Raw genomic sequence first — 27,412 nt, 5'->3', positions numbered from 1 at the left:
AATTTCACTCATAAGGTCACTCCACATTTGGCAGACAGACTAGAGCTCTAACTGAACGTAACCACTCGTCCGGCCACAGACGTGATTACGATTTAATACTATTAATAACCACCAGCCCGGTACGAGAGCGTGGTTCACTAATAGATGCCATGGTCACCTCGTGACCTAGTGATCTCCACAGATCACAACAATTTATTGTTCCTCAACAATAAAACTCAACACCTCTCACAATATATTGTTTCTCAACAATAAACTCAATACCTCTCACAATATATTGTTTCTCAACAATAAACTCAACACAACTCCAACAATACATATTATTTCACGTAATAATATATATACAGACATTCACACAGGAATGTCTAATACACCAACAATAGTTCATATGATTGCAAAATAAAGCAATTAAATATATTGGGTTCGTAATATGAACCACGTGAGGTTTACTCACCTCGATAATCCCGCTGCGTCTTCAATTCAGCTCAAAATACGATCCACAATCGTCCACCAACTCAAACCGTCAATCACCTAGTCCAATAATGATCTTGACTTAGCCAACAACTCAAATATGTAATTAAACGACGATCCAACGCTCAGATTCAAATTAAACGATGATCCAACGGTCGGATCTGAATTTAATGATGATCCAACGGTCGGATCCTCACGGATCGCCTTTAGGATCATCCTCCAAAATTATCACGAAGATCCAACGGTCAGATCTTCCTGAATCGCCTTTACTAACATCTCCACAAAATTATATGAAAATCCGACGGTCAGATTCTCACGAATCGCCTTCCGAATCACTATTTCTCAATTATACGAAGATCCAACGGTCGGATCTTCGCCCGTGACCTCACAAGGTCACCGGGACAGTCATACGATCAACATATCCAAAATTGAAGCAAAACCGATGGTCAGATCTTCACAGATCGTAAACCGAAGATAAACGTAAAAACGTTAAATAGTAACGTCAAAACGTAAATCCACTATTTATCAACTTTTTCTAACATGACCATGTTATATATCAAAACGCTCGTATGGATGCATAGATCATCGCCTAGATAATGAAAACTCGAAATATGGTCTGATGCGCCGCCACAAGCGGTGGTCAGTGGGCGGTCAACGCGGCGGTCAACGCCGGTCAACCACCTCAGATGGCAAAGTGACCAACTACAAACTGGTTCAAAATGAAAGGGTGGTCGACTTTCATACCTGGAGCTAAGCCTGGTTCGGCCTAGATCGTCCTAGATCAAGCGTTGAAGTTGGATTAATCTCGTGCGTCTGATCAGATTCCAGATTGAATCAGGGACGTCGAAATCTTCAACTCGTGATCTTTCACTCCACACTCCAAATCGTCAAGCAAGGCCTATATGGGGATGATCAGGGGGAGGAGGAGATCACGAAAATGGGAACGATCGGCCCATGCAACGCCGGAAAAATGGAATTCCGGTCGGGTCGGATTCCTCTTGGCTGGCTTCTTCGATCTCCATCTGGGGGCAGCGGCGGGGCAAGGCGACACCGGAGGGAGGCCGGGCTTGGAGCGGCGATCACCATGGTGTCCGGGTCGTGGCGGGAGGACGCCGGAGGAGGAAGGAAAATCCGGGTCGGGTCGGCTAAGACCCGTTGGGTCTGACGGTCGAAAGAAGAGAGAGAACGGAGAGAGCTGGGGGACTGTTCAGCAAAAATGAAAATGTTTCGTCCTTAAATGAAAAATCAGATATTTTTCCTATTTATAGAAAATTCCCAATTTTCAAATATTCATAACTTAATCATACGAACTCCGAATATTGCGTTCTACATGTCCACGAACTCGTATCGACGAGCTCTACAACTTTCATGAAGGAAGTTTTCCCAAATTTTGAACGTATAAAAAGTCAACTTTGTTGACCCCCTAAAAACGTTCGTTTTAGAAAATAAAACCGTTCGAACTAATTCCACAACTTCTCCAAGCTTCGTACTCGCTCCTACTATCGTGAAATCATTTCTAAAAATCCACGGAATTTAATTTGGATTTTCCAGGGTATTACAGTCTACCCTCCTTAAAGAAATTTCGTCCCGAAATTTGAGCGTAAGTCAATTCCTCTCGATTAAGGTTGACCTAACCATCGAATCTCCATCTTTCCCAAAGCTGTAGTAATCTACAAAGCCTCAACCCTTGTATAAAAATACATTCCTATAGCCACTAAATCCTTTCATCACAAACGTAAACGCACAACACAACTGTTCAACATCAATCCACATCAATTACACAAAATCATCACATGGATCATCTCATAGATCCTCACATAGATCTTCACATAGATCATCACATAGATCTTCACTCTGTACTGGCATACAAGCACAGTAAACACTCTCACAAAGTGTTTCGCTACTCAATTAGCATCACGGTAAATCTCCATAGTAAAACTTAAGATGCATCACTCAAAACAAATCATCCCCAAAAGCACGCCAATAAATTATGTCATCCAATGATGATGACTTGGGCTTGCTCAATCCTTGGGTTAAGCACTAGGGCTGGCCAATTGGGCCTGAAGAAATCGGACCATCCACATTTCGAACCGGCCCAAACCACTTTGGGTTTAACATTTGGGCCTACTATTCGGGCCGAACAATTGGGCTTACCATTTGGGCCTACCATTTGGGCCTACCATTCGGGCTTACTATTTGGGCTTACTATTTGGGCTTACTATTTGGGCTTACTATTTGGGCCTACCAATCGGCCCACCAACTTCCAGCTCGGCTACGGTATGAAATTGTACATACCGTATATACGTATGCATACCGTACAGATCGTATATACGTATGCATACCGTACAACTGTATATTCGTATGCATACCGTACAGACCGTATATACGTATGTATACCGTACATACCGTATATACGTCGTATATCAAGCATATACGAGATCCAAAAATATTTGTAAGAGGTAAGGTTCGAACTCCCGACCTCAAACACGAAGGTTTTGCTCCCAACCACTGAAGCAAGAGCTGCCTTCATTAATATATGCTCACGTGTTATATTTATTATGTCATAAGCGACATAAATAAAATAACGGGGGAGGCAAGGTTCGAAACCTTAACCTGCTGCACAAGGGCTTTGCCCACCAACCACTGGAGCACAAGCTGTGCTTAATATAATGTGTACAAATGTTTTACTTATTATGTCATAAGCGAACATAATAAAAATAAACGAGAGGCAAGGTTCGAACCTCTGACCTCTTGTACATGAGCCTTGCTCTTCAACCACTAGAGCACCAGCTGCTCTCGTTACTATCCATGCAACTTCTTTTATTTATTCTATCATAAGCGATAGAATAACAACAAACTGTCGGTACACTCCACGTGCCACGACACGTCTCTTCCGTGATTTACGGAAAGCAAATCACTTTCGGCTAAAGCTGTCTGCCACAGCGTCTCGAGGTTCGGCCTGTCCCCTTACACGCTCAACACGCGCCAACAGCTTTTCCGGGTTTCGGGGCGACTTTAATCCAACGCGTGGATTCAAATTCTGAGATCGTTCATCCAACGGTGGAGATCTGCTCACCTTGTTCTATAAATAGGTGCATTCTGGAGAAAAACTGTTCACTCCAAAAGAAAAGAAATTTTTCTTCCGAGCTCAAGTCTTTCTCTCTCAACTCTTCAGCCTTTCTCTTCTCAAATCCTTTCTTCATCAATTTCAATCCTTCTCTTCTGATCTTCTCTCCCATCTAGTTGATTCAATCCCATCTTTCCTCTGAACTTTCAGATCTTCAATATTTTCCTCCAAATCTTCAATCCTTCTTTCTCAGATCTTTTCTTCCATTTGAAGATTCGATCTCATCTTTCCTCTGAGAATCTCAGATCTCCAATCACCAGTTCAACAACTCCAATCCTTCTAACAAAATCTCCCTCAAACACTAAACCATGTATTCCTCGATTTCCACATCCTCTCACCCCATGACCCAAGAGCCACGAACTCTGCAACTAATGGAGCTCCAAACCCCGCAACAAATGGAACCACAACAACAGCAACCAACAGAGGAGGGAGGAAACACCCAAGCAGCTGGAAGTAGTGCCAACATGGATTTCTGGCGAAGCCGTACCAGGTGGATTCCTACTCCAGAACAAATAAGAATCCTCAAGGATCTTTACTATGTCAAGGGATTTAAGTGCCCAACTACAGAGCAGATTCACGAGATCTGTCTCCAGCTGAACCAGTATGGGTATGTTGAGGGTAAGAACATTTACTTTTGGTTCCAGAACGTCAGGGCTCGAGAGAAGCAGATGAATAGGTGTAATCAGGCTGCTCCAGTGCCCATGAGAACTAGTTCTCTTGGTACTGGTAGATCCATTGATCTCAATTTTGGGTCCACTGGTTCTACTGGTGCTGGTGGATCCATCGACATCAATTTTGGGCCAGCTGGTGGATCCATTGACATCAATTTTAGGTCCACTAGTTCTACTGATGATGGTAGATCCATTGATCTCAACTTTGGTTCCACCTATTCTACTGGTAATGAAGGATTTATTTACTTAAATTTTGTTTCGTATTCTTCCTCACACTTCAACACTAATACCAGTACAACTCTTTTGGCACAACAGGAGGACAAACATCCCTGCAACAACGAGGAGGAGATCACCAGGAGGTTCAAACTCTTCCTCTGTTCCCCGTGCACGGCGAGGACGTCTTTGGTAACCTGAAGGCTACTTCCGAGGAAGGTAGCGCTTTTGGTTACTATTCTGGTGGCTCAGGCGGTTACCACAGTGGCTCAAACGTTTCTCTTGAGCTCAGCCTAAATCCATCCGGAGCTGCTGACTAGGCTTAGTATAGCATAGTCCTCGTTTTTTTTTTTTTTTTTTTGTAATAAAAAATCAATAAGATGGTGTGCATGTTTTCTTTTCTTTTTGTTTAACCAACAACAACACCAAGGATCGAACCTTGGTCACCCAATACTATTTTCAAAACCATAAACAACTCTACTGCACACATCTTTCATAATGATGCAATAAAAACAATCACTCAAAAAGAATCCAACAATCAAATAAGTCGCATCGAGGTCTAGCTAGTATCCTCTGAGTCAAACCAAACACAAACAATTTCGTCGTTAGAATTAGGGTTTAATAAAGCTAAACACATCCTGAGTTAGCTAGGAAAAACCCACATCCTTAGAGTTACCCATACAAATCTTATAAAATCTCAACCATTTCCTCTATTAACTGCTCCATTAAACTTACCACAATTCATACCCTATGAATTTACGATTTAGAAACCGAATCAAACTCCATATCACATAGTAATTCACTTGAACCACTATGGATATACTTAACAAAGTCACTAAAATCAATATCCGAAATTGCGTTTAACTATATCACCTAAGATCAATCACCAAAGGCACACACTCTCATCCAACATCCTTCACAAGAACTGATTCTAACTTTCCCAATTAATTACACCAAAATCAACTCCATTTCAAAACTTTAAGTGTCCCGCCTACTTAAACTTAAAACACAAACAACCTCAAATTCACTTCAGTCCAACTCCATACTACGATCCAAAACTTAAGAAAACTAGTTCACAAAATCAATTTCCTTCACTTAAATAAAACTATGTCCACAAGTCATAGTCAGGTCAACAGACCAAGGTGTCCAAATGGAGAATTTCCAATCCAGTTGTCTTTGTGAAACGCAAAATATCAATCAAAAATGATGCTCGCAACATCAACCACGTATATAAAACACGTTCCTCGAACTCGATTCAATTTTAGAATCACTAAAATTACTACTAGTCCCACTTCAATAACCCTTATGATTATAGGTACTTGTAGATAACTTAAATATATAGTCGTTCGTCTCAATCACTCAAACACAAGATCAAACTCCGTTCTCGCACCTCAAACTCTGCTCAACAACTTACAAACACATGGAAGAATTAACCACAATAATTCCTTCCCTAACCGCAACACTACTCACAACTCCACATGAGTCAAGAATCTATTCAAAAACATTAGTATATCCAACTTAAAAAGGCAAAATTACTATCGATTAATACTCGTATCCACATTACAGACGAGCATAGGTCCACACCATGCCTTCAACCAAACACTTCAACAATCAAAAGAACCTCATTTCCATAAAACAATCCTCGTTGACTTAACAGAGTTGAATCAAGAGGTTTCTATTCCTCAAGGATTGTAACTCGCGGCCACTGAACTTATTCCAATACGAACCTACAAGACAACTGTAAGGTTCTAAGTACAACCCCTTCGAATCTCCATCACCTAAGGAGTATAGTATGCTTGGCTAATACATGTATAACACCTAAAACACAGTATAAGTCAAATACAAATTCATATTAACCAAGTCAATACTATAGGGAAGGTATTCACGTTCCTAAAACGACCTAGCGGCCTAAACAACTCCCAACACTCACGCATACCCAATGACTTAGCCAATACCGAAGAGCACACGATGGGGATCCGCTGCAGACGGGCCATCACTCGGAAGGTATTGACACATCACCAAATATGCACCTTACGCTCTGATACCAAACTGTCACGCCCCGGATTTTGAATGATAAATTCAAATCCGAAACCTGAATAATTACAATTACAAAAAAAACAAATCTCGAAACTTCGAGTTCATTATTACAATTCACTCTCACAATATATTATAAAGCTCAAATGAGCATAACACACCTCACAACTTACAATTGTTGTAAAACTCTAACAATTGCTCTAACCGCACGATCACCGTCCTGGTTCTCCTGTCCTGTAGGATTACCCGCTACACAATTTGAATAGTGTACCGGGAGTTGCAACAACACAAAACCCGGTAAGCTTTTTACAGCCAGTATGAGTAAACAAGAAAGAACTGTTGATTTATTAGATTTCAAGACTACCACAAACCCACGTTACTTTCTCACTCTCATATATATATATAGACACTTATGAGTTACTCTCAATTTAGCTCATAAGATCACTCACTCTCATATATATATGTAGACACTTATGAGTTACTCTCAATTTAGCTCATAAGATCCCTCACTCTCATATATATATATAGACACTTATGAGTTACTCTCAAATTCGCTCATAAGATTTCCCAACATTTGGTAGACAGACTCATATATATATATAGACCCTTATGAGTTACTCTCAATTTCCCTCATAAGGTTACCATATATATATTGACACTTATGAGTTACTCTCAATTTCACTCATAAGGTCACTCCACATTTGGCAGACAGACTAGAGCTCTAACTGAACGTAACCACTCGTCCGGCCACAGACGTGATTACGATTTAATACTATTAATAACCACCAGCCCGGTACGAGAGCGTGGTTCACTAATAGATGCCATGGTCACCTCGTGACCTAGTGATCTCCACAGATCACAACAATTTATTGTTCCTCAACAATAAAACTCAACACCTCTCACAATATATTGTTTCTCAACAATAAACTCAATACCTCTCACAATATATTGTTTCTCAACAATAAACTCAACACAACTCCAACAATACATATTATTTCACGTAATAATATATATACAGACATTCACACAGGAATGTCTAATACACCAACAATAGTTCATATGATTGCAAAATAAAGCAATTAAATATATTGGGTTCGTAATATGAACCACGTGAGGTTTACTCACCTCGATAATCCCGCTGCGTCTTCAATTCAGCTCAAAATACGATCCACAATCGTCCACCAACTCAAACCGTCAATCACCTAGTCCAATAATGATCTTGACTTAGCCAACAACTCAAATATGTAATTAAACGACGATCCAACGCTCAGATTCAAATTAAACGATGATCCAACGGTCGGATCTGAATTTAATGATGATCCAACGGTCGGATCCTCACGGATCGCCTTTAGGATCATCCTCCAAAATTATCACGAAGATCCAACGGTCAGATCTTCCTGAATCGCCTTTACTAACATCTCCACAAAATTATATGAAAATCCGACGGTCAGATTCTCACGAATCGCCTTCCGAATCACTATTTCTCAATTATACGAAGATCCAACGGTCGGATCTTCGCCCGTGACCTCACAAGGTCACCGGGACAGTCATACGATCAACATATCCAAAATTGAAGCAAAACCGATGGTCAGATCTTCACAGATCGTAAACCGAAGATAAACGTAAAAACGTTAAATAGTAACGTCAAAACGTAAATCCACTATTTATCAACTTTTTCTAACATGACCATGTTATATATCAAAACGCTCGTATGGATGCATAGATCATCGCCTAGATAATGAAAACTCGAAATATGGTCTGATGCGCCGCCACAAGCGGTGGTCAGTGGGCGGTCAACGCGGCGGTCAACGCCGGTCAACCACCTCAGATGGCAAAGTGACCAACTACAAACTGGTTCAAAATGAAAGGGTGGTCGACTTTCATACCTGGAGCTAAGCCTGGTTCGGCCTAGATCGTCCTAGATCAAGCGTTGAAGTTGGATTAATCTCGTGCGTCTGATCAGATTCCAGATTGAATCAGGGACGTCGAAATCTTCAACTCGTGATCTTTCACTCCACACTCCAAATCGTCAAGCAAGGCCTATATGGGGATGATCAGGGGGAGGAGGAGATCACGAAAATGGGAACGATCGGCCCATGCAACGCCGGAAAAATGGAATTCCGGTCGGGTCGGATTCCTCTTGGCTGGCTTCTTCGATCTCCATCTGGGGGCAGCGGCGGGGCAAGGCGACACCGGAGGGAGGCCGGGCTTGGAGCGGCGATCACCATGGTGTCCGGGTCGTGGCGGGAGGACGCCGGAGGAGGAAGGAAAATCCGGGTCGGGTCGGCTAAGACCCGTTGGGTCTGACGGTCGAAAGAAGAGAGAGAACGGAGAGAGCTGGGGGACTGTTCAGCAAAAATGAAAATGTTTCGTCCTTAAATGAAAAATCAGATATTTTTCCTATTTATAGAAAATTCCCAATTTTCAAATATTCATAACTTAATCATACGAACTCCGAATATTGCGTTCTACATGTCCACGAACTCGTATCGACGAGCTCTACAACTTTCATGAAGGAAGTTTTCCCAAATTTTGAACGTATAAAAAGTCAACTTTGTTGACCCCCTAAAAACGTTCGTTTTAGAAAATAAAACCGTTCGAACTAATTCCACAACTTCTCCAAGCTTCGTACTCGCTCCTACTATCGTGAAATCATTTCTAAAAATCCACGGAATTTAATTTGGATTTTCCAGGGTATTACAACCAACGCTGCCTGATAAGAGGCCTGTGAAGCAAGAGCCGCGAAGAATGAACTCGGAGACCCAAGTTCTGGTCAAAGAGGAAGTCGAAAAGATGTACAAGTCGGGCATTATTAGGGTAGCTAAGTACAATAAGTGGCTGTCCAATATAGTGCCTGTTCGCAAGAAGAATGGCAAGATGAGGATCTGCGTAGATTACAGAGATCTTAATTTGGCTACACCTAAAGACGTCTACCCCATGCCTGTTGCGGACATGTTGGTAGATGCAGTTGCAGGGCATGAACTGTTGTCTTTCATGGATGGTACAGCGGGATATCACCAGATTCCGGTCATGGAAGAAGATAGACACAAGACCGCATTCCGCTGCCCTGGGTTTACAGGAGTTTTTGAATATGTGGTCATGCCTTTTGGACTGAAGAATGCGGGAGCAACATATCAGAGAGCCATGAACTTGATCTTCCACGACATACTTGGAAAGATCTTAGAGGTTTACATTGATGACGTCGTCGAGAAGTCTAAGAAAAGTGGAGATCACTTCACGGATCTCAGAAAAGTTTTCGAGCGCATGCAGCTACACAAGCTCAAGATGAATCCCGCCAAGTGCGTTTTTGGAGTTCAGGCAGGAGATTTCCTGGGATTCATTGTCCATCAAAGAGGCATTGAGGTCCCTGAGGATAAAGCAAACGCGGTCATCAATGCATCTCCCCCGCGAACGAAGAAAGAGTTACAGCGACTACTGGGTAGGATCAACTTTTTGCGACGATTCATTTCTAACTCTTCAGGCAAAATCCATCCGTTTTCACCACTGTTGAAGTTGCAAGGACAGAATGAGTTTGTGTGGGAACCTAAACATCAAGAGGCTTTCGACAAAATCAAGGCCTATCTGGTGAGCCCGCCAGTGCTTGTTCCTCCTAGAGCGGGATTTCCATTAAAGTTGTATGTTTCAGCAGCTGAGGCTTCTATTGGCAGCCTCCTCGCTCAGGATGATGCAAATGGTGTTGAACATGCCATCTTTTACCTCAGTAGGACACTCACAGATTGCGAAACAAGGTACACTCCAATGGAAAATCTGTGTCTTACATTATACTTCTCAGCATGCAAGTTGCGGCATTACATGTTGTCCTTTACTACTTGCATCATTGCTCAAACCGATCTAGTCAAGTATATGCTATCGCGACCTATCCTGAGAGGCCGTATTGGCAAGTGGGTGCTCGCCTTATCAGAATTCTCACTACAGTATGTCCCACAGAAAGCAGTAAAGGGGCAAGCCATCGCGGACTTTCTGGCACATCACCCTATGCTGGATGTCCCCGCGGTTAGAGATTTAGAGGTCGCTGCCACAACTTTAGATCGCCCAGATTTGGCGTGCGTACCAGAGTACGCTGTACTGCATCAAGGCACAGTCTCACTCCAGCCCTGGTTGTTATATTTTGACGGGTCAAGAACAGATACGCTAGCAGGAGCAGGGGTTGTCTTGGAAAACCCGGTCGGCGATCGATTTTCCTACTCTTTCCAGTTGGAGTTCCGTACCAATAACCAAGCAGAGTATGAGGCCCTCATTATAGGCCTAGAAGTACTACTGGAAATGGGAATCGGAGATGTACAAATACTTGGCGATTCTCTCTTGGTTATCAATCAGTTGTGTAACGAGTTCAGATGCAATAGCTTCACGTTGGTTCCTTATTGGAACAGGGCATTAGACCTGTTGGACCAGTTTGATAACATACATCTTGAGCACATTCCTCGCGAGCGAAATTTTGCAGCGAACGAGTTGGCCCAACTGGCAACAGGGGTAACATTGAGATATGGCGTGCGGGAGAGAATCCTTAAAGTCGAGCGTCGCACGCTTCCTTCATGGATGGCGAGAAGAGATCCTCCAGATCATACCTCAGTCGCGACCTTGGAATCCATTGACGTGGATTGGCGCATCCCTTTGATCAATTATCTCAAGCATCCTGATCAGGCCACGAATAGAAGGATTCGCTATCTTGCCCTCAACTACTTCCTCAGAGGTGATGAACTTCGCAGACGAGGAAAAGATAGCATGGATTTCAGATGTGTTTATGGCCACGAAGCGAAACAACTCATGCGCGAAGTTCATTCTGGCATTTGTGGCGCCCACCAAGCAGGTCCAAAGATGCGATGGTTGCTCAGACGACATGGATATTTTTGGTCCAGTATTTTGAAGGATTGTATCGCGTTCGCTAAAGGTTGTTTGGACTGCCAAGCTCATGGGCTGGTCCAGCATGTTCCTAATATTCCAATGCAGCCCATTATACAGCCTTGGCCCGCAAGAGCATGGGCGTTGGATTTAATTGGGATGATTCACCCACATTCATCACTTCAACACAAGTTCATCATCGTCGCGACTGATTTCTTTACAAAGTGGGTTGAAGCAGAACCTTTGAAGGAAGCATCTGGTGGCACGTTGCGACAATTCCTATTCAGAAACATCATCTGCAGATTTGGGATCCCAGAAGTTTTTGTTTCGGACCGGGGGGCAGCTTTCATGGGTGGTGAAGTTGATAAACTGGCAAGAGAATGGGGAATACAGTTCATCCATTCCAGTCCATATTATGCTCAATCTAACGGTCAAGCAGAGGCCAGCAACAAGATCATTATCAATTTGCTGAAGAAAATGTTGGAAGTTAATCCACGACAGTGGCATGAGACACTTTATGAAACTCTTTGGGCCTACCGCACCTCTAAGCAGAATCCCACCGCGACAACACCTTATGCTTTGATGTTTGGCCATGATGCAGTTCTGCCGTTGGAAGTCAACGTCCAATCATTACGAGTTCAAGAGCAACATCATCTCATTGGAGAAGACTACGTTCAGGCTATGTGGCAGGAACATGAAGACCTTAGCGAAAAGCGCTTGGAGGCTTTAGATAATTTGGTCATGGAAAAGCAACGAGTCGCTCGCGCCTATGACAAGCGGACGCGGGGAAGGAGTTACAGCGAAGGAGAGTTGGTTTGGAAAGCAGTTCTCCCGCTTGGCGAAAAATTAGATGGTCGCGGAAAATGGACTCCAAGATGGGAAGGCCCGTACATCATCTATAAAATCTTAGAGAAAGGAGCTTTTCATCTCAAGGACCTGGATGGAGATGTCCATCATAACCCTATCAATGGGAGATACTTGAAGAAATACTTTCCTAATGTCTGGGACTCGGAGGAGTCGTAGACAGTTTATTCGCATAAGACATGGGGGACAATTCTAGTGTTCCTACACTCGTAAAGCCCATTCATGAAGGCCTGTTTTTGAGGCTCATAATCATTTCTTCACTATGCCTAGCAACACTAGGGGGCAACACTATACAATACTAAGCCCATTTAGCCTAAAAAAAAAAAAAAAGTTTGCTATTTTTTATCTTATTTCGCCAAGTACTATAGGCCTTGATCTAGCTAGGAAAGCGGCTCCAACACCTACATTTGAAAAAATCAACAGAGAGCCAGCAAACAAGGCAGATACTTGTTGCTATACACATGGCGAAGCTACCACCAAGGAAGAGAAGGATCCTCATTCGCGATCAAAAGCAGTCTCCTTCGCATGGGGGGCACGCTAAAGTTTTGATTGCCTACAACCTGCCCAAGTTTTGCCAGATCCATGGGGGGCAATAAAGTTGGCAAAGGAAGCGTCAGTTCATGACAAAGGCAATTCAATAATGGCATTCAAGCTTTATGGCCTATTTAGAGGCCTATATGGAAACAGTCAAGCCAATACAAGTGGCTTTGGAGCAACAACATTATAAGAGGAGTGCTGATTCAAGACCTCTTTAGTCAAGACGAGGACCTTTGACTTCGAGGTCTGGGGGGCAATGTTTGGACCCAAAATGAACATTTTGGCCTGACAAGGCGTGTCTTGGAGAGATTGAGACAATGTCAGTGGCTCAAGCTATATATTGTCGACAAGCTCGAAATATATATTTAGAGGCTAAATAAAGCCTACTATGGAAGTATGACAAGTCAACTTTAGCATATTTTCCTACTTCGGCTAGGAAAAACCGAGCTAGACAAGGAAGGAGGGGTGGCAGACTAACCAAATGAAATCGAAATGTGCTGAAACTTTCCAGACCTATTCTAGACAGTCCAAGGATCATTTCTTATGAAGAGTGCCAGAGATTGTTTTGAGTGGAAGGCCTTCAAACAATCAGTCCAATTTTCTACAGAAGCAAAACTGGAAAACTGGACCTGTAAGAGGTCCAGCAGCGTTTCCGGCCCAACCACTATATGAAAAGCTCTGAAATTTTACCAGGGTGATCTACACTCATAGTGGAACATTTTTTATGAAGAAGTCGAAAGCTCATTCTGAAGTCTTGTTAGAGAAATAATTGAAGGAATAAAGGGGCAGAAACTGACCTAAAACCAGCTCAATATTCACATGTTCATGTTTCCTACCCACATGAAGAAAGCTAGATGCTTTTCTTCTTTTCCTTGGATATATTTTTCAAGACAATCTCTTTAATAGATCATCATCACTTCCATGTTTTTGCACCTTCATGCCTTGCTTTCATTTCATCATTTCTCTATCTTTTCCATATTTTACAAATCACTTTCATATTCCACTTTCATTATTTTTCTTCCACTCATCATTTCACTCTTCTTTTTCTTCCCTATATAAACACCTTCTCTTCTCATTCTAAAACACACATTCACATTCAACAACAACATCTCTAAGATGATCTAAGTTTTCTCTAGAGCAACCTCTCTAAGAGCAACTCCTCTCCCTCTCCTTCTCTTTCTCTTACCGGTGATCATACTCCTAGTCCTAGTCTTCTCAGAAGCCGACTTTCAGTGCCACCAAACCCCCTGTCAACGTGCTTCGGTCCTAGTCTCCTCGGGAGCCGACGGTAGTGCCGCGACCACAACGGTTACAGAACCAGCCAAGCAAGGGTAACGCCCTAGCAACCCAGCCAAGCTAAAGTCACGCTTTAGCAAGATCTCAACACTTCCCGGTGATGTCGCTCTGCTCGATCTACAATATTGAGTATCGATTGTGTTAACAAGAAGAAATTTCAGCAAAGTCCTCACCACGAGGCAGAAAGAATCCCCACGACGAGGTTGGTGCTCTCCTCGTCTACAATCGCTTGAAAGAAGTCAGGTCAAGGGACACCCCCGACGACCGCACCCGAACGGTGCTGGCACGCCCGAGCATAAAAGAGATTGTTGACCAGCTGCAGCAAAATTGGAGCCAAACAAACATATTGTAGAATTTTCCCACATGCACTATGGCCTTTGCTAGTAAAATTATAGCTAGATTAGCTTATGTCGTTTTACGCCAGGTTATAGAATATTCCGGAGTATCACAATTGAGTGCATTGACAAAGAAGAGTTTACGTAGTCATGTAGATTCTTGGAATAATTGAGCTTCATTGTACTAGTGGATGGTACTAATTTTTTGTCATTCGCTTTGCCACTGATTTTGAGTACATGCAAGTGCATAGGCATGGGTGTAGGGAGTATGGGGCGAGCTGACCCTTCTCAAATTCTCATTCTAATTGTTGATTGATTGAATATTAGGGTTCCCTGCTGGGCCGGGGGGTAGTGGGCCTGGATTGAGGGTGGAGGTGGCTTTGGGTCGGGATGAGGGGCTGCTTGAGTTTGGGCTGTGTGTAGCTGACGCTGGACTGGAGCTCGATGATGAGGGGCTGTTGGACATTGGGCCTCTTGGAGCTGAGGGGGCAGATGTTAGACTAGTGGGGCTTGAGGACCTAGTCGGGACTGGTGGGCCTGCATCTCCTACTGCAGGTGGCCTGATGCTGCAAGAAGCACAATTTTGGGGGTGAGCAAATGGTGCCAGGGTGAATGGAGCTTGGAGAAGCGGCTAAAGCCTAGTTTGGCGGTGATACCTCGTGAATTTCATCTTGGTGACCTTGTGGAGGTCTCGGTTACTATTGGGAAGACTCCGAAGAAGAAGGGTCGCCCTAGGGGTCGCAAGAACAAGCCCAAGGTTCATGATGGACAATTGGAAAGAAAGAGGACCAACCTGATGCCGAGGTTGTTGGATGCTGAAGACTCTGAGGCAAGTACTAGCTCGGACCCCAAGGGGAATGAGCAAGTACTTGTTTAGGGTTCAACAAAATAAGACATTCTGGACTCAAGCCTTTGCAGTACGGGTTATTTCTATATGCTTTTTCTAAGACGTTTCTAGTTTATATTTGTACCACAATTGCGTGCTTGGCAGATTATACTAGATGAATATTTTTTCCTTAGAGGGCGAGATTATTCTTGCGTAGTTTTAAGCTTGTTGTTCAGCAAGCGTCCCTTTAGATCTTAATGAGTTTAGTTGTGGCTTAGATAGGTTATCCGGTTTGTCCTGGAAAATGATGTAAGTTCTGTTAGACTCAAGCCTGTTTTCATGGCTTGATTATTAATAAAATCAACCCTATTAAAAAAAAAATAATAATTAAATGCATAATCTTATCTCTCTATTTTCAGTTTTTATTGTTTGATGCATTCCTCTTTCAATTTCAATTAATACAGAGGAAATTACATTGATATTCTCCAATAAATCAATCTAAATTAGGTAATTTCTCAAACTAGGTACAAAACAATTATGTAATGATTTTACATAAGCAATTATTTTATTAAACGATTTTTTTTTCCAATGTAATTAATAGCTATTTATGTTTTGACCCTCCTAGTTGAAATTTCTAGCTACGTACGCACTATGCAGGAAAGTCGACCACTTGTATAGTAAAACTGTAAAAGAATAGAAAGGTAAATACCGTTACATTTATATGCATGCATGAAAGTATTTCAAAACAACTTATTGTCATTGCTTTTTGTTATGTCTTTTTCTTTCCAAACTGGATAATAGTTTCAAATCTTAGTCTTACTCGACTTTAAAAAAAAAATTCTGAATCCACTTTTGATCACTATTAACTACATTTATTGAAAAATAGGCAAAAAAAAAAAAAATTATGACCTTATTCACCGTTGGATTATGGATGATCTGGTTGGTAATCCAAATCCTTTCATCAGGAAATTGCTTCCTAGCTTCGTAAGCAATCTGCACAGCCCGCTCAACTCCCCAACAGAACCCGTTGGCCTCAGCAAGTTTCACAGTCACGTTTCCCCATGTGTACTTGAACTCATTCTCCTTCAACGTCTTGATTATATCACCTCAAAAATTGAAAATAAAATCATTCACTTAGTAAATTACTCATTAATATTTATACTACATAAAATGAATCTTCTTTCGTTATTGTAGACCAAATTATAGAATACTTACAACAATCATGCTCACCTAAGAGACAATTTGAGGAACAAGTTAATTTCGACCATATATATTATATTTAAAGACTGAAATTATAACAATTTATAATATTTTTTAAATTAAAATTAAAATATATGAAATGACTTATTGGTCCCTTGAAAATTATAATTTCTTATCTGCTGTGAAAAGGTGGAGCTAAAATCTTTTGTCCGAGGTGAGACAAAATATCTATTATATAAAGCAAATTGTTGGGAATGATGGTTAAATTTTTGAAACTCATATTATGCCCTTTATTGATTGAATTGTTTAAAAAATAAAAATGGTATTACAAGGCTAAAACAGTAAATAAACAAAATCAGTATTTTCTTTTCAAGAAATTACAAACAAAAATAAGGGGAAAAAAACCCACGTTTGTAACCGTCAATGGTATTTTGCTGCCTTCAATTTTTTTTTCTTTTTGTTTAATTTCCTTAAAATTTTTAATTTTTAAATTTTTTTTATAAAAGCAAATTGGCAAGCACGGAGTGCATTTTTAAATTTTTAATATTTATATATAGTATAAATATAATAATTAAATTGATATTCGAAATAGAAAAAAGTCAAAAACAATTAACTAGTCTAAGCAAATTGAATAAGTTTTTTTTTTTTTTTTCCTATGATGTGCATATATGTAGCATCTTTCAAATTTCAACCCTAATAAAATACAAGAAAACAGCCCCAAGCTGCAAATTTCTCTTCCTACTCCTCCTTAGGTATAAACTCTTCCGATTCAACTCTTAGTTTATTATTATTATTATTGAACAATGAATATATAAACAAGAAACCAGATCAAAAAAATTGAAATACACTAGTTTACAACCACATGTTGTGCATGTCTAAGAAAAAAATTTCTACTGTTATTTTCCTTAAAAATTATTTAAGAAAAAAAAAAAAGTTATCTGCAGATAGTGGGTAGTTACTATCTGCAAAAGTTTTTCATGGGTAGTATTTCCTATGTACTTATCTGTTCACCATTTTTTTCTTTTCTTATTTTTCTATTTCTTTTGTAATTCGACTATATTATTCTTATATATTTTATGAATACTAAAGTTTATTATTTCAAAGTTGTTTTGGTACATTTTTTTTCAATTTTGACTAACAAAACCCTATTTTCTTAATAATAATAAATATAGAAAGCATTGAAATAATATATTTACCGATGAGCTGTGCAATATCAGTATATATGAAATATCGGACACTGTGGAGTTTATGTATTCAAATCTCCACACAGGAGTGGGTAGAAGTGAGGATTTTTTTAGAATGAAAAATCCCTTAATAAAAGGAAAAGCTTAAATTGAGAAGAAGAAACAGGGGATGTGTAGACCGTTTGACCACAGACTAGTTTGACCTCATCCGATTGGCCGGTCGGACTGCAGGTGGCTTTTCATGTAGTAACACGTACATGGTCAGTTGGTTACATGGATGCCCCTTTTCAATTGCAACAACAAGAATACCAAACTTGCATGCTCCTATTGTCGGGGCCAAATACATGCACAACGAACTGCACAAGTTATTCGATCTTCATGTAGATCAGTTTTGTATATATGTTCGTAGCCTATATCAATGTGTTACCTGGATTGCGGTTTCTTACCGTACAGGTATGCGATGCGCCAGTTTCTATGGTACGCCGTACGCTAGAATATATTAAAAAAATAAACTTATTTATCATATATAATTATAAAAAAATAATAAATAGATAATCATTCTAATTCTAATAGCATATTTGGAAATAGAATATGTTTACGTAAATATACCATAATAAATTAATAAAAGAGTTTGCTCTCCAATTCTCCATAACTAAATTTTTGTACCAATTCACCTTTTATATATTAAAAGACTTTGAATTAGAAATGACCAATAGGAATAATAAGGTCAATTTACAAAACAAAAAATAAAAACAAAAATAAAATAAATGTAGTGGAATTGTGGAAACATATACCATGAGGAAACTCTCGCTATTTTTAACTATCTTCCCACAAACTCTTTTAAAAATAAAATAAAAATATAAAAAAAAACTCCCTATACACAGCTTGTGTAGGGCTGCCATTTGGTTTGGTAATTATCAAGCCTATCGGATACCAACCGATATTTTAAGTTTGGTAAACCAATTTTTTGGTAATCGAAACTAATAAAATCGAAACTGAATATTACCAAAAAAATTAACTTAGTTTTGGTAAATAGCGAATTTACCGATTATCTAAATATTAATACTAGCTATATATACTCTAGTTTTCAATACATATACATGTATATTTAGATATATAAACATAATTATTTTCATAACATACAATATTAACATTACTACTAATACTAGATTAATTAATAGTACATGTATTTTAAGTAATTTGGTAAAAGATCATTATATAATTTGTTTTATTGAAAATGACTGAAACTTGATGTCATATATACATAAGAGAGCTATAATCAGATAAGTGGATGAATACAAAGGTTTCGACAATTTATCAAATTAAAAAATCTACTATTATTCATTCTAATTTATATTACAAAAAGATACTTATTGTAAAGTTGGTAATACCGAAAACCGAAATACCGAATTTGATAGTTATAACTAAATACCAAAAAAATTTTGGTTGGTAATTGGTAGCTCCATTTTGAAACCGAAAGATTTGGTTTTGAAGTTGGTAAAATCTATAACGGATTTGAACCGACCGAGTGACAACCCTAAGCGTGTGTAGGCCTATGCTAGTATTTTTCTAATACGAAAAGACTATAAATTATATTTGGAAGCCTCTTGGGCATCCGCAATTTACAACATCAAAGAGCAAAGCTCTTGAGGCCTCGCTAGGGACCCTATTGATCCAAGTTGAACCATTTACAAGATCATGCCCTAAGTTGGCAATAGCATCAGCTATAAAATTTGTTTCTCAAAAAATGTGTTGAAAAATAATGGAATTAAAAGAAGTGGCAATAGAAGGTCCATGCTAGTATATAAACTATGAAATCAGAGGTAATAACCCCCTGAAACTGAATCGAGATGGAGGAAACATCAAGAACACCACCGACTCAGTCTTCAAGAACACCATAGTGTTTAGACCTGATGCTGGGTAAACTCAACTCAATCACAAAAATGGAGGACTAGAGGGCGGACTTGAGTCCTCCCCACCCCATACCTAGATCCGCCCCTGTGGAAGACTGATTCTGGGTATGGGATCACTAAACATGGTGATCGGGGTCGCGGACGTACCGCAATGGGGTTCGTCCGATCCGGAATGCGGGTCGCGCGCAAGATAAGCGATCCCGGCATCTATATAGGAGAGTTTTGAAGAAATGGTGTCATAGCTTACTGGTGTACTGGTGGTTCATGAGCTGGAGAGTCTCTTCCTGGTGCCCGAACCCTCTGAGATTGTAGTTCTTGCTTCTGCTCAGGTTCTTACGGAACACCTTGGCGTCAAATACGTCAGAGTCTCCGGAGCACCGGACGAGGGGTGAACTCTGGCGACGAAGAGATGAACTGTTTCCGGGTGGGAGCTGGGGCAAGAAGAGATTGGTGCGGGATGATGGGAGACGGCAGAGGGGGAGACTGAGTGCCGTTGGAGAGGCGCAAGCCATTCTGACTGATAGCCAAGAAGCGTCGAGATCAAGAGAGGGAGACAGAGAAACTGATGCTTGACATGGTCAATTTCGTGGTTTTATATATTTGCGTCGTCTAAACTAATTGCTGGGAGCGTTGGCTTTTTGTGCACGGCACGGCATCTGATCATTGGTTGTGGTTTTGATTCCTTAATCTATACTACTAAAATAATCTCCACTACTATAATGTCTGCGGTGCGTGTCCAAGAAATTTGTGCGTGTGTAGCGGAACACGTTTTTTTTTTTTTGATACGTGTAGCGGAACACGTTCCTAATTAGCCATTAGGCGGCCAAAGATATTGGGCCTACAATTTTAAGTGTCCAATTGTGCCAATTATAGTAAGAGTTTCTGATGTGTCGGCCATTTGCAACAAATCGACAAAACTAGCCGCCTATAAAGTTTTTGATAATTATTTACTTCTTGATTCTTTTTCGAAGAAGTTATTTCTTGAGTCTTTATTTAGAGATAAATTCAAACATCCTTTATCTAGACGCCTACAAGTTTGACAATTATTTCTTAGGGAGTTGTAGGCAGCCACACCTACTCCTTAACTTACCATATGTATAGAGAAAACTTTCTAAAAAATATAATCTTTCTATTTCCATTCTTTACCCCTTCTTTAATTTAAAAATAAAATTTAAATTATTTTCTCTCACTCCAACGGCCAGCCGTCTCCTCTCCGCCTCCATCTAAAACATCGTCGACGCCAACCGCGACCTCCCCGTCAACGTCGTTACCGGGATTGGATACTCGAGTTAGAGTCGGAATTGCTCTTGGGCTGTGGAGATTCTAGTGGTCCTAGGTCTTTACTGCATTTTTTGCTCGAAGAAGAAGAGATGTTTTAATTGATCAAAATGAAGATTAAGGAATCAATGTTCTTCATCAATTGTTCTGCATCTTGTCAAGCATCTGGGCACTTTATACTCTGGGCATATCTCTACTTTATCAAATAAATTTGCCCCAAATTCAAAATTTTTTTTTTTTTTTTTTGCAAAAAAGTCTAGTTTAGATCAAATAAAAGGGAAAATTTTGGTAAGTGTACCTAAACTATGAACCATTACGAATTTCAGTACATAAATTTCCAAAACATAAACTTTGGTACATGAGGTTTAAAAACTGACCAGTTAGCATACACGACGTCAATGACGCCGTTAGTTTGGTGCCAGATGGCCGTATTTGAAGGGGTAAAATGGTCTGTACGGCCTTTTCCCTCCAACCTACAACCTACACTCCTTACACATATTTTTCCCGCCATAATTCTGATAAAGTCTGCAACTAACCATATCTTGTTTAAAAATGGACTATTAGTAGTGGTGAAAATGAAAAAAAAAAATGGCAATGATAGGAATGAAATTACTTAGTTAATGGTTCAATTGTGCATGACACAGAAATTCCAAATAATGGAAAGCAATTGTTCATACTGCCCCCTACTACAGATTTTCCAAAAACCACTTGTTACACAAAAGCTTATGGCATTTATCCTATAACAAAAGAAAACAAATGCCACATTAACAGGTGGTGTTTCTTGCCATAACTACCAAGCTTGGTTCCTAAAACACAGAATTCAGGGTTTCCACAAAGCCCTCTGCAGTTTCGGTTTTTGAGGTTGAACAGATGCAGCAGCAAGTCTGGGTGACTTTCTTGGCTTAATTCTCCTTGCAGGCAACTTGTACCTCTTCCTTGACCCTCCAGCACTTGCTGATGATGTCTCATTCACTGGTTCAGCCTAGGAAATGATGAAATAGATAGTTGAATAGCAATGGTTCGTATAAAATGATGCAACCAAACCAGCTAACCTATTATTTCACACAATCACAATGACCAACAATAACCAACAATAACCATCCAACAAAATTTACCTGAGAAGCACTCTGCCCAACTGCGGTCATGTTTTGAGAAAGGTTTCCATTCCTATCAGGCCCTCCGGAATCAATATTAAGATTGAGACAAAAAAGCAGAAAAAAGCAGGTCAGTATGAGCCTGGGGATTTATCCACGGCCTCACTAAAAAGCTTGCATTCTCTAACAACTAAACAAACTAACATAATTGAAATCAACATCACTTCAATTCCCGGGACCTAGAACCACAATGTCATTTGTGGAACCAAAGTAATCATATCCAACAACAAGACCAAACCAGATCCTTCCAAATAAACTCAAATCTAAACCCTACTGTAATCATTCTTAAACAAACCCCTAACATCAATCAACCAAAATATCAACCAATTAACACAGAAACAACATTTGAACCAATTAACCACGATATCAAAACAACTTATGCAGCAAATCTAAATAAAGAGACATGCTTTAAATTCTGGATCCAGAACAGAAATTCCCATAAAGGACAAAGCACTAGTTCACAACAAACTCAAAAAAAAGCATAGCAAATTAGACATGGTTCCTAATCCAAAAAAAAACCCAATGTACTATAACATCAAAACCGTTGCGGCAGCGAAAAACCGGCAACCGGCCACCATTTCCTAGTACCTCCTGGGGCCGTACCCGATCGGCGCAGTCTGGAGATCAGAGGGATCCACCTTCTGATTCCCTCTGCCCTTAACTGTCCTTATTCACTCATAGTCCTTATTCACTCATAGTATTAGCTGTTGCTGTGCTTTCCCCTTCTCTGAGCTGTGGCTGTCAAAGGGATAAAAGAGAGAGAGAAACGAGTTGACTGTGGTGGACTACATGTCCTTATATACGACAGCTGACCAAGTCGAAGGGATAAGGGTTTTCAAACTAAAAAACCAATTCTGCCCTTTATTATGTGCGTAATGGCACGACGTCTGACGGAGTCATTGACGTCGTGTACGTATATTGGGTCGGGTTTCATATTTGATGTACCAAAGTTTATGTTTTGGAAATTTATGTACTGAAATTCGTAGTGGGCCTTATTTCGGATACTATTCATGATTTTTTCCCCAAATAAAAACGTGAAACTTGCTAATCTTTTCGTTTGGTCATGAATCAAATGATTTTTTGCAAAAAAGTCTAGTTTAGATCAAATAAAAAAGTGAAACTTGCTAATCTTTTCGTTTGGTCATGAAATCAAATTATATTAAATGAAAATGCACAAGAACGCATAAACAAATCAGATCTGAAAAGCCATAATTAATGGTGGAATAGAGAAATTGATTGTGGAATAGAAAAATTTCATAGAAAGCAAAAGGTCCGACAAGATATAAAGAATGAAGAAGAAGAGAATGCCCTCCTTGCCTGGGTATTGAAAGGATATGGGTTGGATAGAGATGAAACAAATCTGGAAGTCTTTTAGGTGGTGGAACAATACAACAAAAGAAATAGAAGTACGAGAATAGAGAAGGCAAAAGATAGAGAGGAGAGATAAGTTCTCCGTTTTTTTTATATTGAAATTAGGGCTAGGCACGACCCGGTTTTGATCTAATATCGAGCCCGATACCGAAAATATATTTCGGTACGGGCTGGAACGGGATTTTGATTTTTCAAAGTTGATACCGACGGTACCGAAACTAAACGGGTTCGGTTCGGGCCCGGGCCCATTACGGGATTTAAACTTGTTTTTTTAAATTAAAAAAAATGATCATGCTCTCGAGCGAGCATCTGCCTAGACATCCTTCTTGGCTCTAGCCATGAATTACAGCCAACTAAACAAAAACAAAGCAATCAAAACTGCAAAACCAACATCATCAATATAGAAAGGCAGACTATCGAAATCCAAATACAACTCAAAATTCTCAAATATCAATTTTTACAAACCCAAATCTCAACTTTTACAAACCTAGATCTCAAGAAAAGAAGAGAATAAAATTACCCTGCATAAAACATTTCTTCCATAGAACATGCACAAATTGACAAAATCCAGATCTTAAAAAAGATAATTAAAATCGATGGGAACAGATCTGGGAGGTGCGACGATTGCGGTGCCACTGAGGATGACTGAAGATGGTGATGGGTTGAGGATGCTGGAGGTGCAGTGGTGTGGTGGTGATGGATAGAGTGCTAAAACTCTTTGAAAAAGAAAGGATGTGAATGATTACAGCCCCCAACCATCTTCCACAAAACAAGAACAAATGTTACATCCCGAACCCAAATTCACCGGTTTACTAGTCATTTGGGCAGTAAACGACAATTTGTTTTACTTTTACTCTTTTTCGGTAACTTTAGTGGCCCTAAAAGTCAAATTTTTGTTCGGATCAGAATTTGAGAAAGTTTTCTTCACAGAAGTTGTAGAGGACGTTAAACCGAGCGCATGTACGTGTGGATCATAAAAATCGGAGTTCGTATGCAAAAGTTATAAGCGAAAATGTGAACGTTACTGTTCATGGTAACTTTCTATATATATAGAAAGTTACTGTGGTAGATTTTCCATTTCCGGAAATCTACCTTCTCTCTCCTCTCCCCCGAACTCTCTCTTTCCCTTTCGGGTCCTTCTTCCTCCCTTCGATTCCGCGCATTCCGGCCACCAACCGGCGTGCAGCCGGCCACCACAGGAGCGCCTCCCTCCCCTCTGCACCCTAGTAGCCTTAGGTTGTGGCGTTTTGGCCGAGAAACCTTGAATCGAAGCAAAGTTCCTCATAGGTGCAGTTTGGCTTTTTCCGGCAAATCTTCCATTTCCGGCCGTTTCCGACCACCAAATTGGGACCGTAGGAGCGCCTCAAGCCGGTGATCATTTCCCCTAAGGTGATTCATTTCAATTTGCAGTGTGGAGGATGAATTGAAGGAAATTTCAAACCTAGGGTTTGAAATTTCTGGGTTTTTTTTTCACCGGCCGGTTTCGACTATTTCAAGGTAAAATTTGGATGTGTTGTAGTTGAGAAAAAGGATCAGTGTGTCGAGTTGTTGTTGTACATGGAATTTGGCAGCCGGTTGTGGAGGTTGGTACCGGCGCGTGGACCCCACGTGCCGCCACTGTGGGTGGCGCGTGGAGGCGTGTACGGCAGTGTTTTAATTCCAGTTTTTAGCCCATTAAATTGTATAATTGTTGTAGAGCTTGTATGTGAGGTTTGGTGAATTTTGGAGGAGTTTGGAATTGTTTGTGATTTTCTGAAGTTTGGAGTTTTGTGATTGAATTGTGGGAAATTCGGTCGTCGGATTTCCCTCGTTTCTGCTATGGAGTATGTAATTGAGGGATTGGTGTTATGGGGGAGATTTGGGTTGAATCCGAGAAGTTATGAAGATGAGATTTCGTTTTAGGCTCGTAAGTATTTTATCGGATTGTCGTTTACGGAAATATAATTGTGTACAGGACAATGTCGCGAGCTACGGCTAGATGAAGGAACTCGTTTGCGTGGTCGCCCAATAGTACTGTGAGTGGACTTTTGATTTTAAATTGATGCATGCAAATTAATTTCCGCAAATTTTGATTTTATTGATTTATCAACTTAATTATCGAGCATTTTATTTTGGTTTGGATTATTGATTGATTTATTGGTTTGAACTTTTGAATTAAGATTCATTATGCTCGATTTGAGGATTTTGATTTATGTAATAGTTACCATATTTTTATTCCGTGGAATTTCCGGAAATTTTTATTATAATGAATTATCAATTCTTGAGATTTCAAGAGAGATTCGGAATTGGTTTTGGAATATATGATTATTATTTTGGAAATATGATTTACATGATTCTTCGACGATTTATTTTACCAAGATGATTCCGGATTACATATTATATTTAGTAGCCAATTTTGAGATATTCTAGAATATTTTTGGAAATCAAATTTTCCGAAGGAATTTGTGCTCGTATTAATTTCCGGGTTTGGTTACGGATTTGAGATACTTTTGGCGTGTGGGACACGTCGATGATATTTTGCCTTACTGTGAGGATGTGGGGGAAGCTTTATGGATTTATGTGGTTTTCGGATTTTCTTTTGCCATACTTTGGGTGACTATTATCATTGCTAGCATTGATTCGTCCGCCTTTGTGGCGAGGTGATGGGATCACCGAAGCCCGTCCGCCTTTGTGGCGCTGGTTACTGTCTTTGTGATAGTAATGCTGAAGCCCAGTATCCTAATCGCTACACATAGTCTCGTGTGGGTATATAACGGGAGTATATGGGAGTACTTTAGCCTGGAAGGCTATCACCCGAGCCTGGGAGGCTCATTCGTATGGCTATCTTCTTCCCTTACTTTTATATTATTTCTGGGATAGCGGGGTCTAGTCCGATGATACGATACTCAACGGATTTGATTTACAGTTTCCAGTTTCCAGTTTCCTGATTTTAAAGATAAATGTTTCACCATTGTTGCATGCATCGAGTTTTTAAAGAAATAAATGTGGGAAAGTATAAAATCCTTTTTCTTTTCAATTATTTATTTTTGTCCACTCACGCTAACGTTTTTATATACTTTTCCCCTGGGCCCTTCGGTTTCAAATGCCCAGTTTGCAGGCGAAATTAGTTGAGGTCGGGCGTACATGGAGTCGAGGCATAGCCAACAGCATTGCTTCCGCGTACTCATTCTATTTATATTTTCTTTGTTACCTAGTGGGTTAGTATTGCTCTGATAACTTGTGGGATTAATATTGTTTTTGGGTTGAGACTGAGATTTGTGAAATTGGACAATGTTGTAATTTGGGGAGTAGGGTGGCTCCAGGAGAATAAGGATGGGTGATTTTGGAAGTGTAAATTTCCTTTCTACAGGTTTGGGTAGTCCATTTTAGGGGAAGTTCTGCCAAATTTTTGGAAGAATTTCTTCTAAGGTGGGCCCCGCAGGGCCAGTTCGGATTTCAGGGTGAAATCTGGGATGGGTCCTGTCAACAAACTCCTTCAACAGAGAACGAACTGCATCAAGCACTCCACCATCTTCACTCAAGTCCAATCCAAAGTCATCCAAAGCTTTAATAACGTTAATGGCATCACCAATTATCAAACCTTGATCCATTCCTGGTGTTTTACAATACCACAACCCCTTCCAAAGAGCCAAAGCTTCCGCTGACCCCGGAGCGACCCAAAAATTGGAATAGCTGCAGCACTATCATACTCCCAGCTGCATCAAGGATTACAGCCCCCAACCCAGTCCTACCTTTCTCTACCGCACAAGCACCATCAAAGAATAATCTCACCCCAGACCATCCCATCCCATGTAGACCCTCACCCTCCCTAGCATCTCTCTCATCATGGTGGAGCGTTTTGCCTTTTTCAGAAACCTTGTGCAGCTGGGCCTTCACAAACTCTACTTGCCAATCCATACACCGAGTTAATAAATGGAATGGCTCTAGAGGCAATTTACCATTCTCATTATTCCGATCTTTCCATAACCACCAGCTAATGAGACAAAATTGCTCAACCTCATTAGAGCCTCCATCAGCTAACACCCGAACCAACATATCAATATAACTAGGAATGCACCAAATTTTGAGCACCTCACCTAGC

The 27,412-nt window shown here is 40.3% G+C and overlaps 1 protein-coding gene across 1 annotated transcript in view; it reads right to left on the bottom strand.

Moving 5' to 3' along the window:
- The window catches only part of LOC133738601 (4-hydroxy-3-methylbut-2-enyl diphosphate reductase, chloroplastic-like), a 31,493-nt gene extending 11,293 nt beyond the window's left edge, over positions 1-20,200 (bottom strand). The window contains exons 1-2 of the mRNA XM_062166173.1: positions 19,776-20,200; positions 16,141-16,337 (exon numbers count right to left, since the gene is read on the bottom strand). Of these exons, the coding sequence (XP_062022157.1) occupies positions 16,141-16,337; positions 19,776-20,040 (462 nt within the window). The 5' untranslated portion in view covers positions 20,041-20,200. The remainder of the gene's footprint in view (positions 1-16,140; positions 16,338-19,775) is intronic.
- Positions 20,201-27,412: the final 7,212 nt, after the last annotated feature.

Source organism: Rosa rugosa, chromosome 3 (genome assembly GCF_958449725.1).
Source record: "Rosa rugosa chromosome 3, drRosRugo1.1, whole genome shotgun sequence".
In the NCBI taxonomy this organism is placed as follows: domain Eukaryota; kingdom Viridiplantae; phylum Streptophyta; class Magnoliopsida; order Rosales; family Rosaceae; genus Rosa; species Rosa rugosa.
The sequence above is the reverse complement of the archived record's forward strand: the minus strand, read 5'-3'. Positions and strand labels throughout refer to the sequence as shown.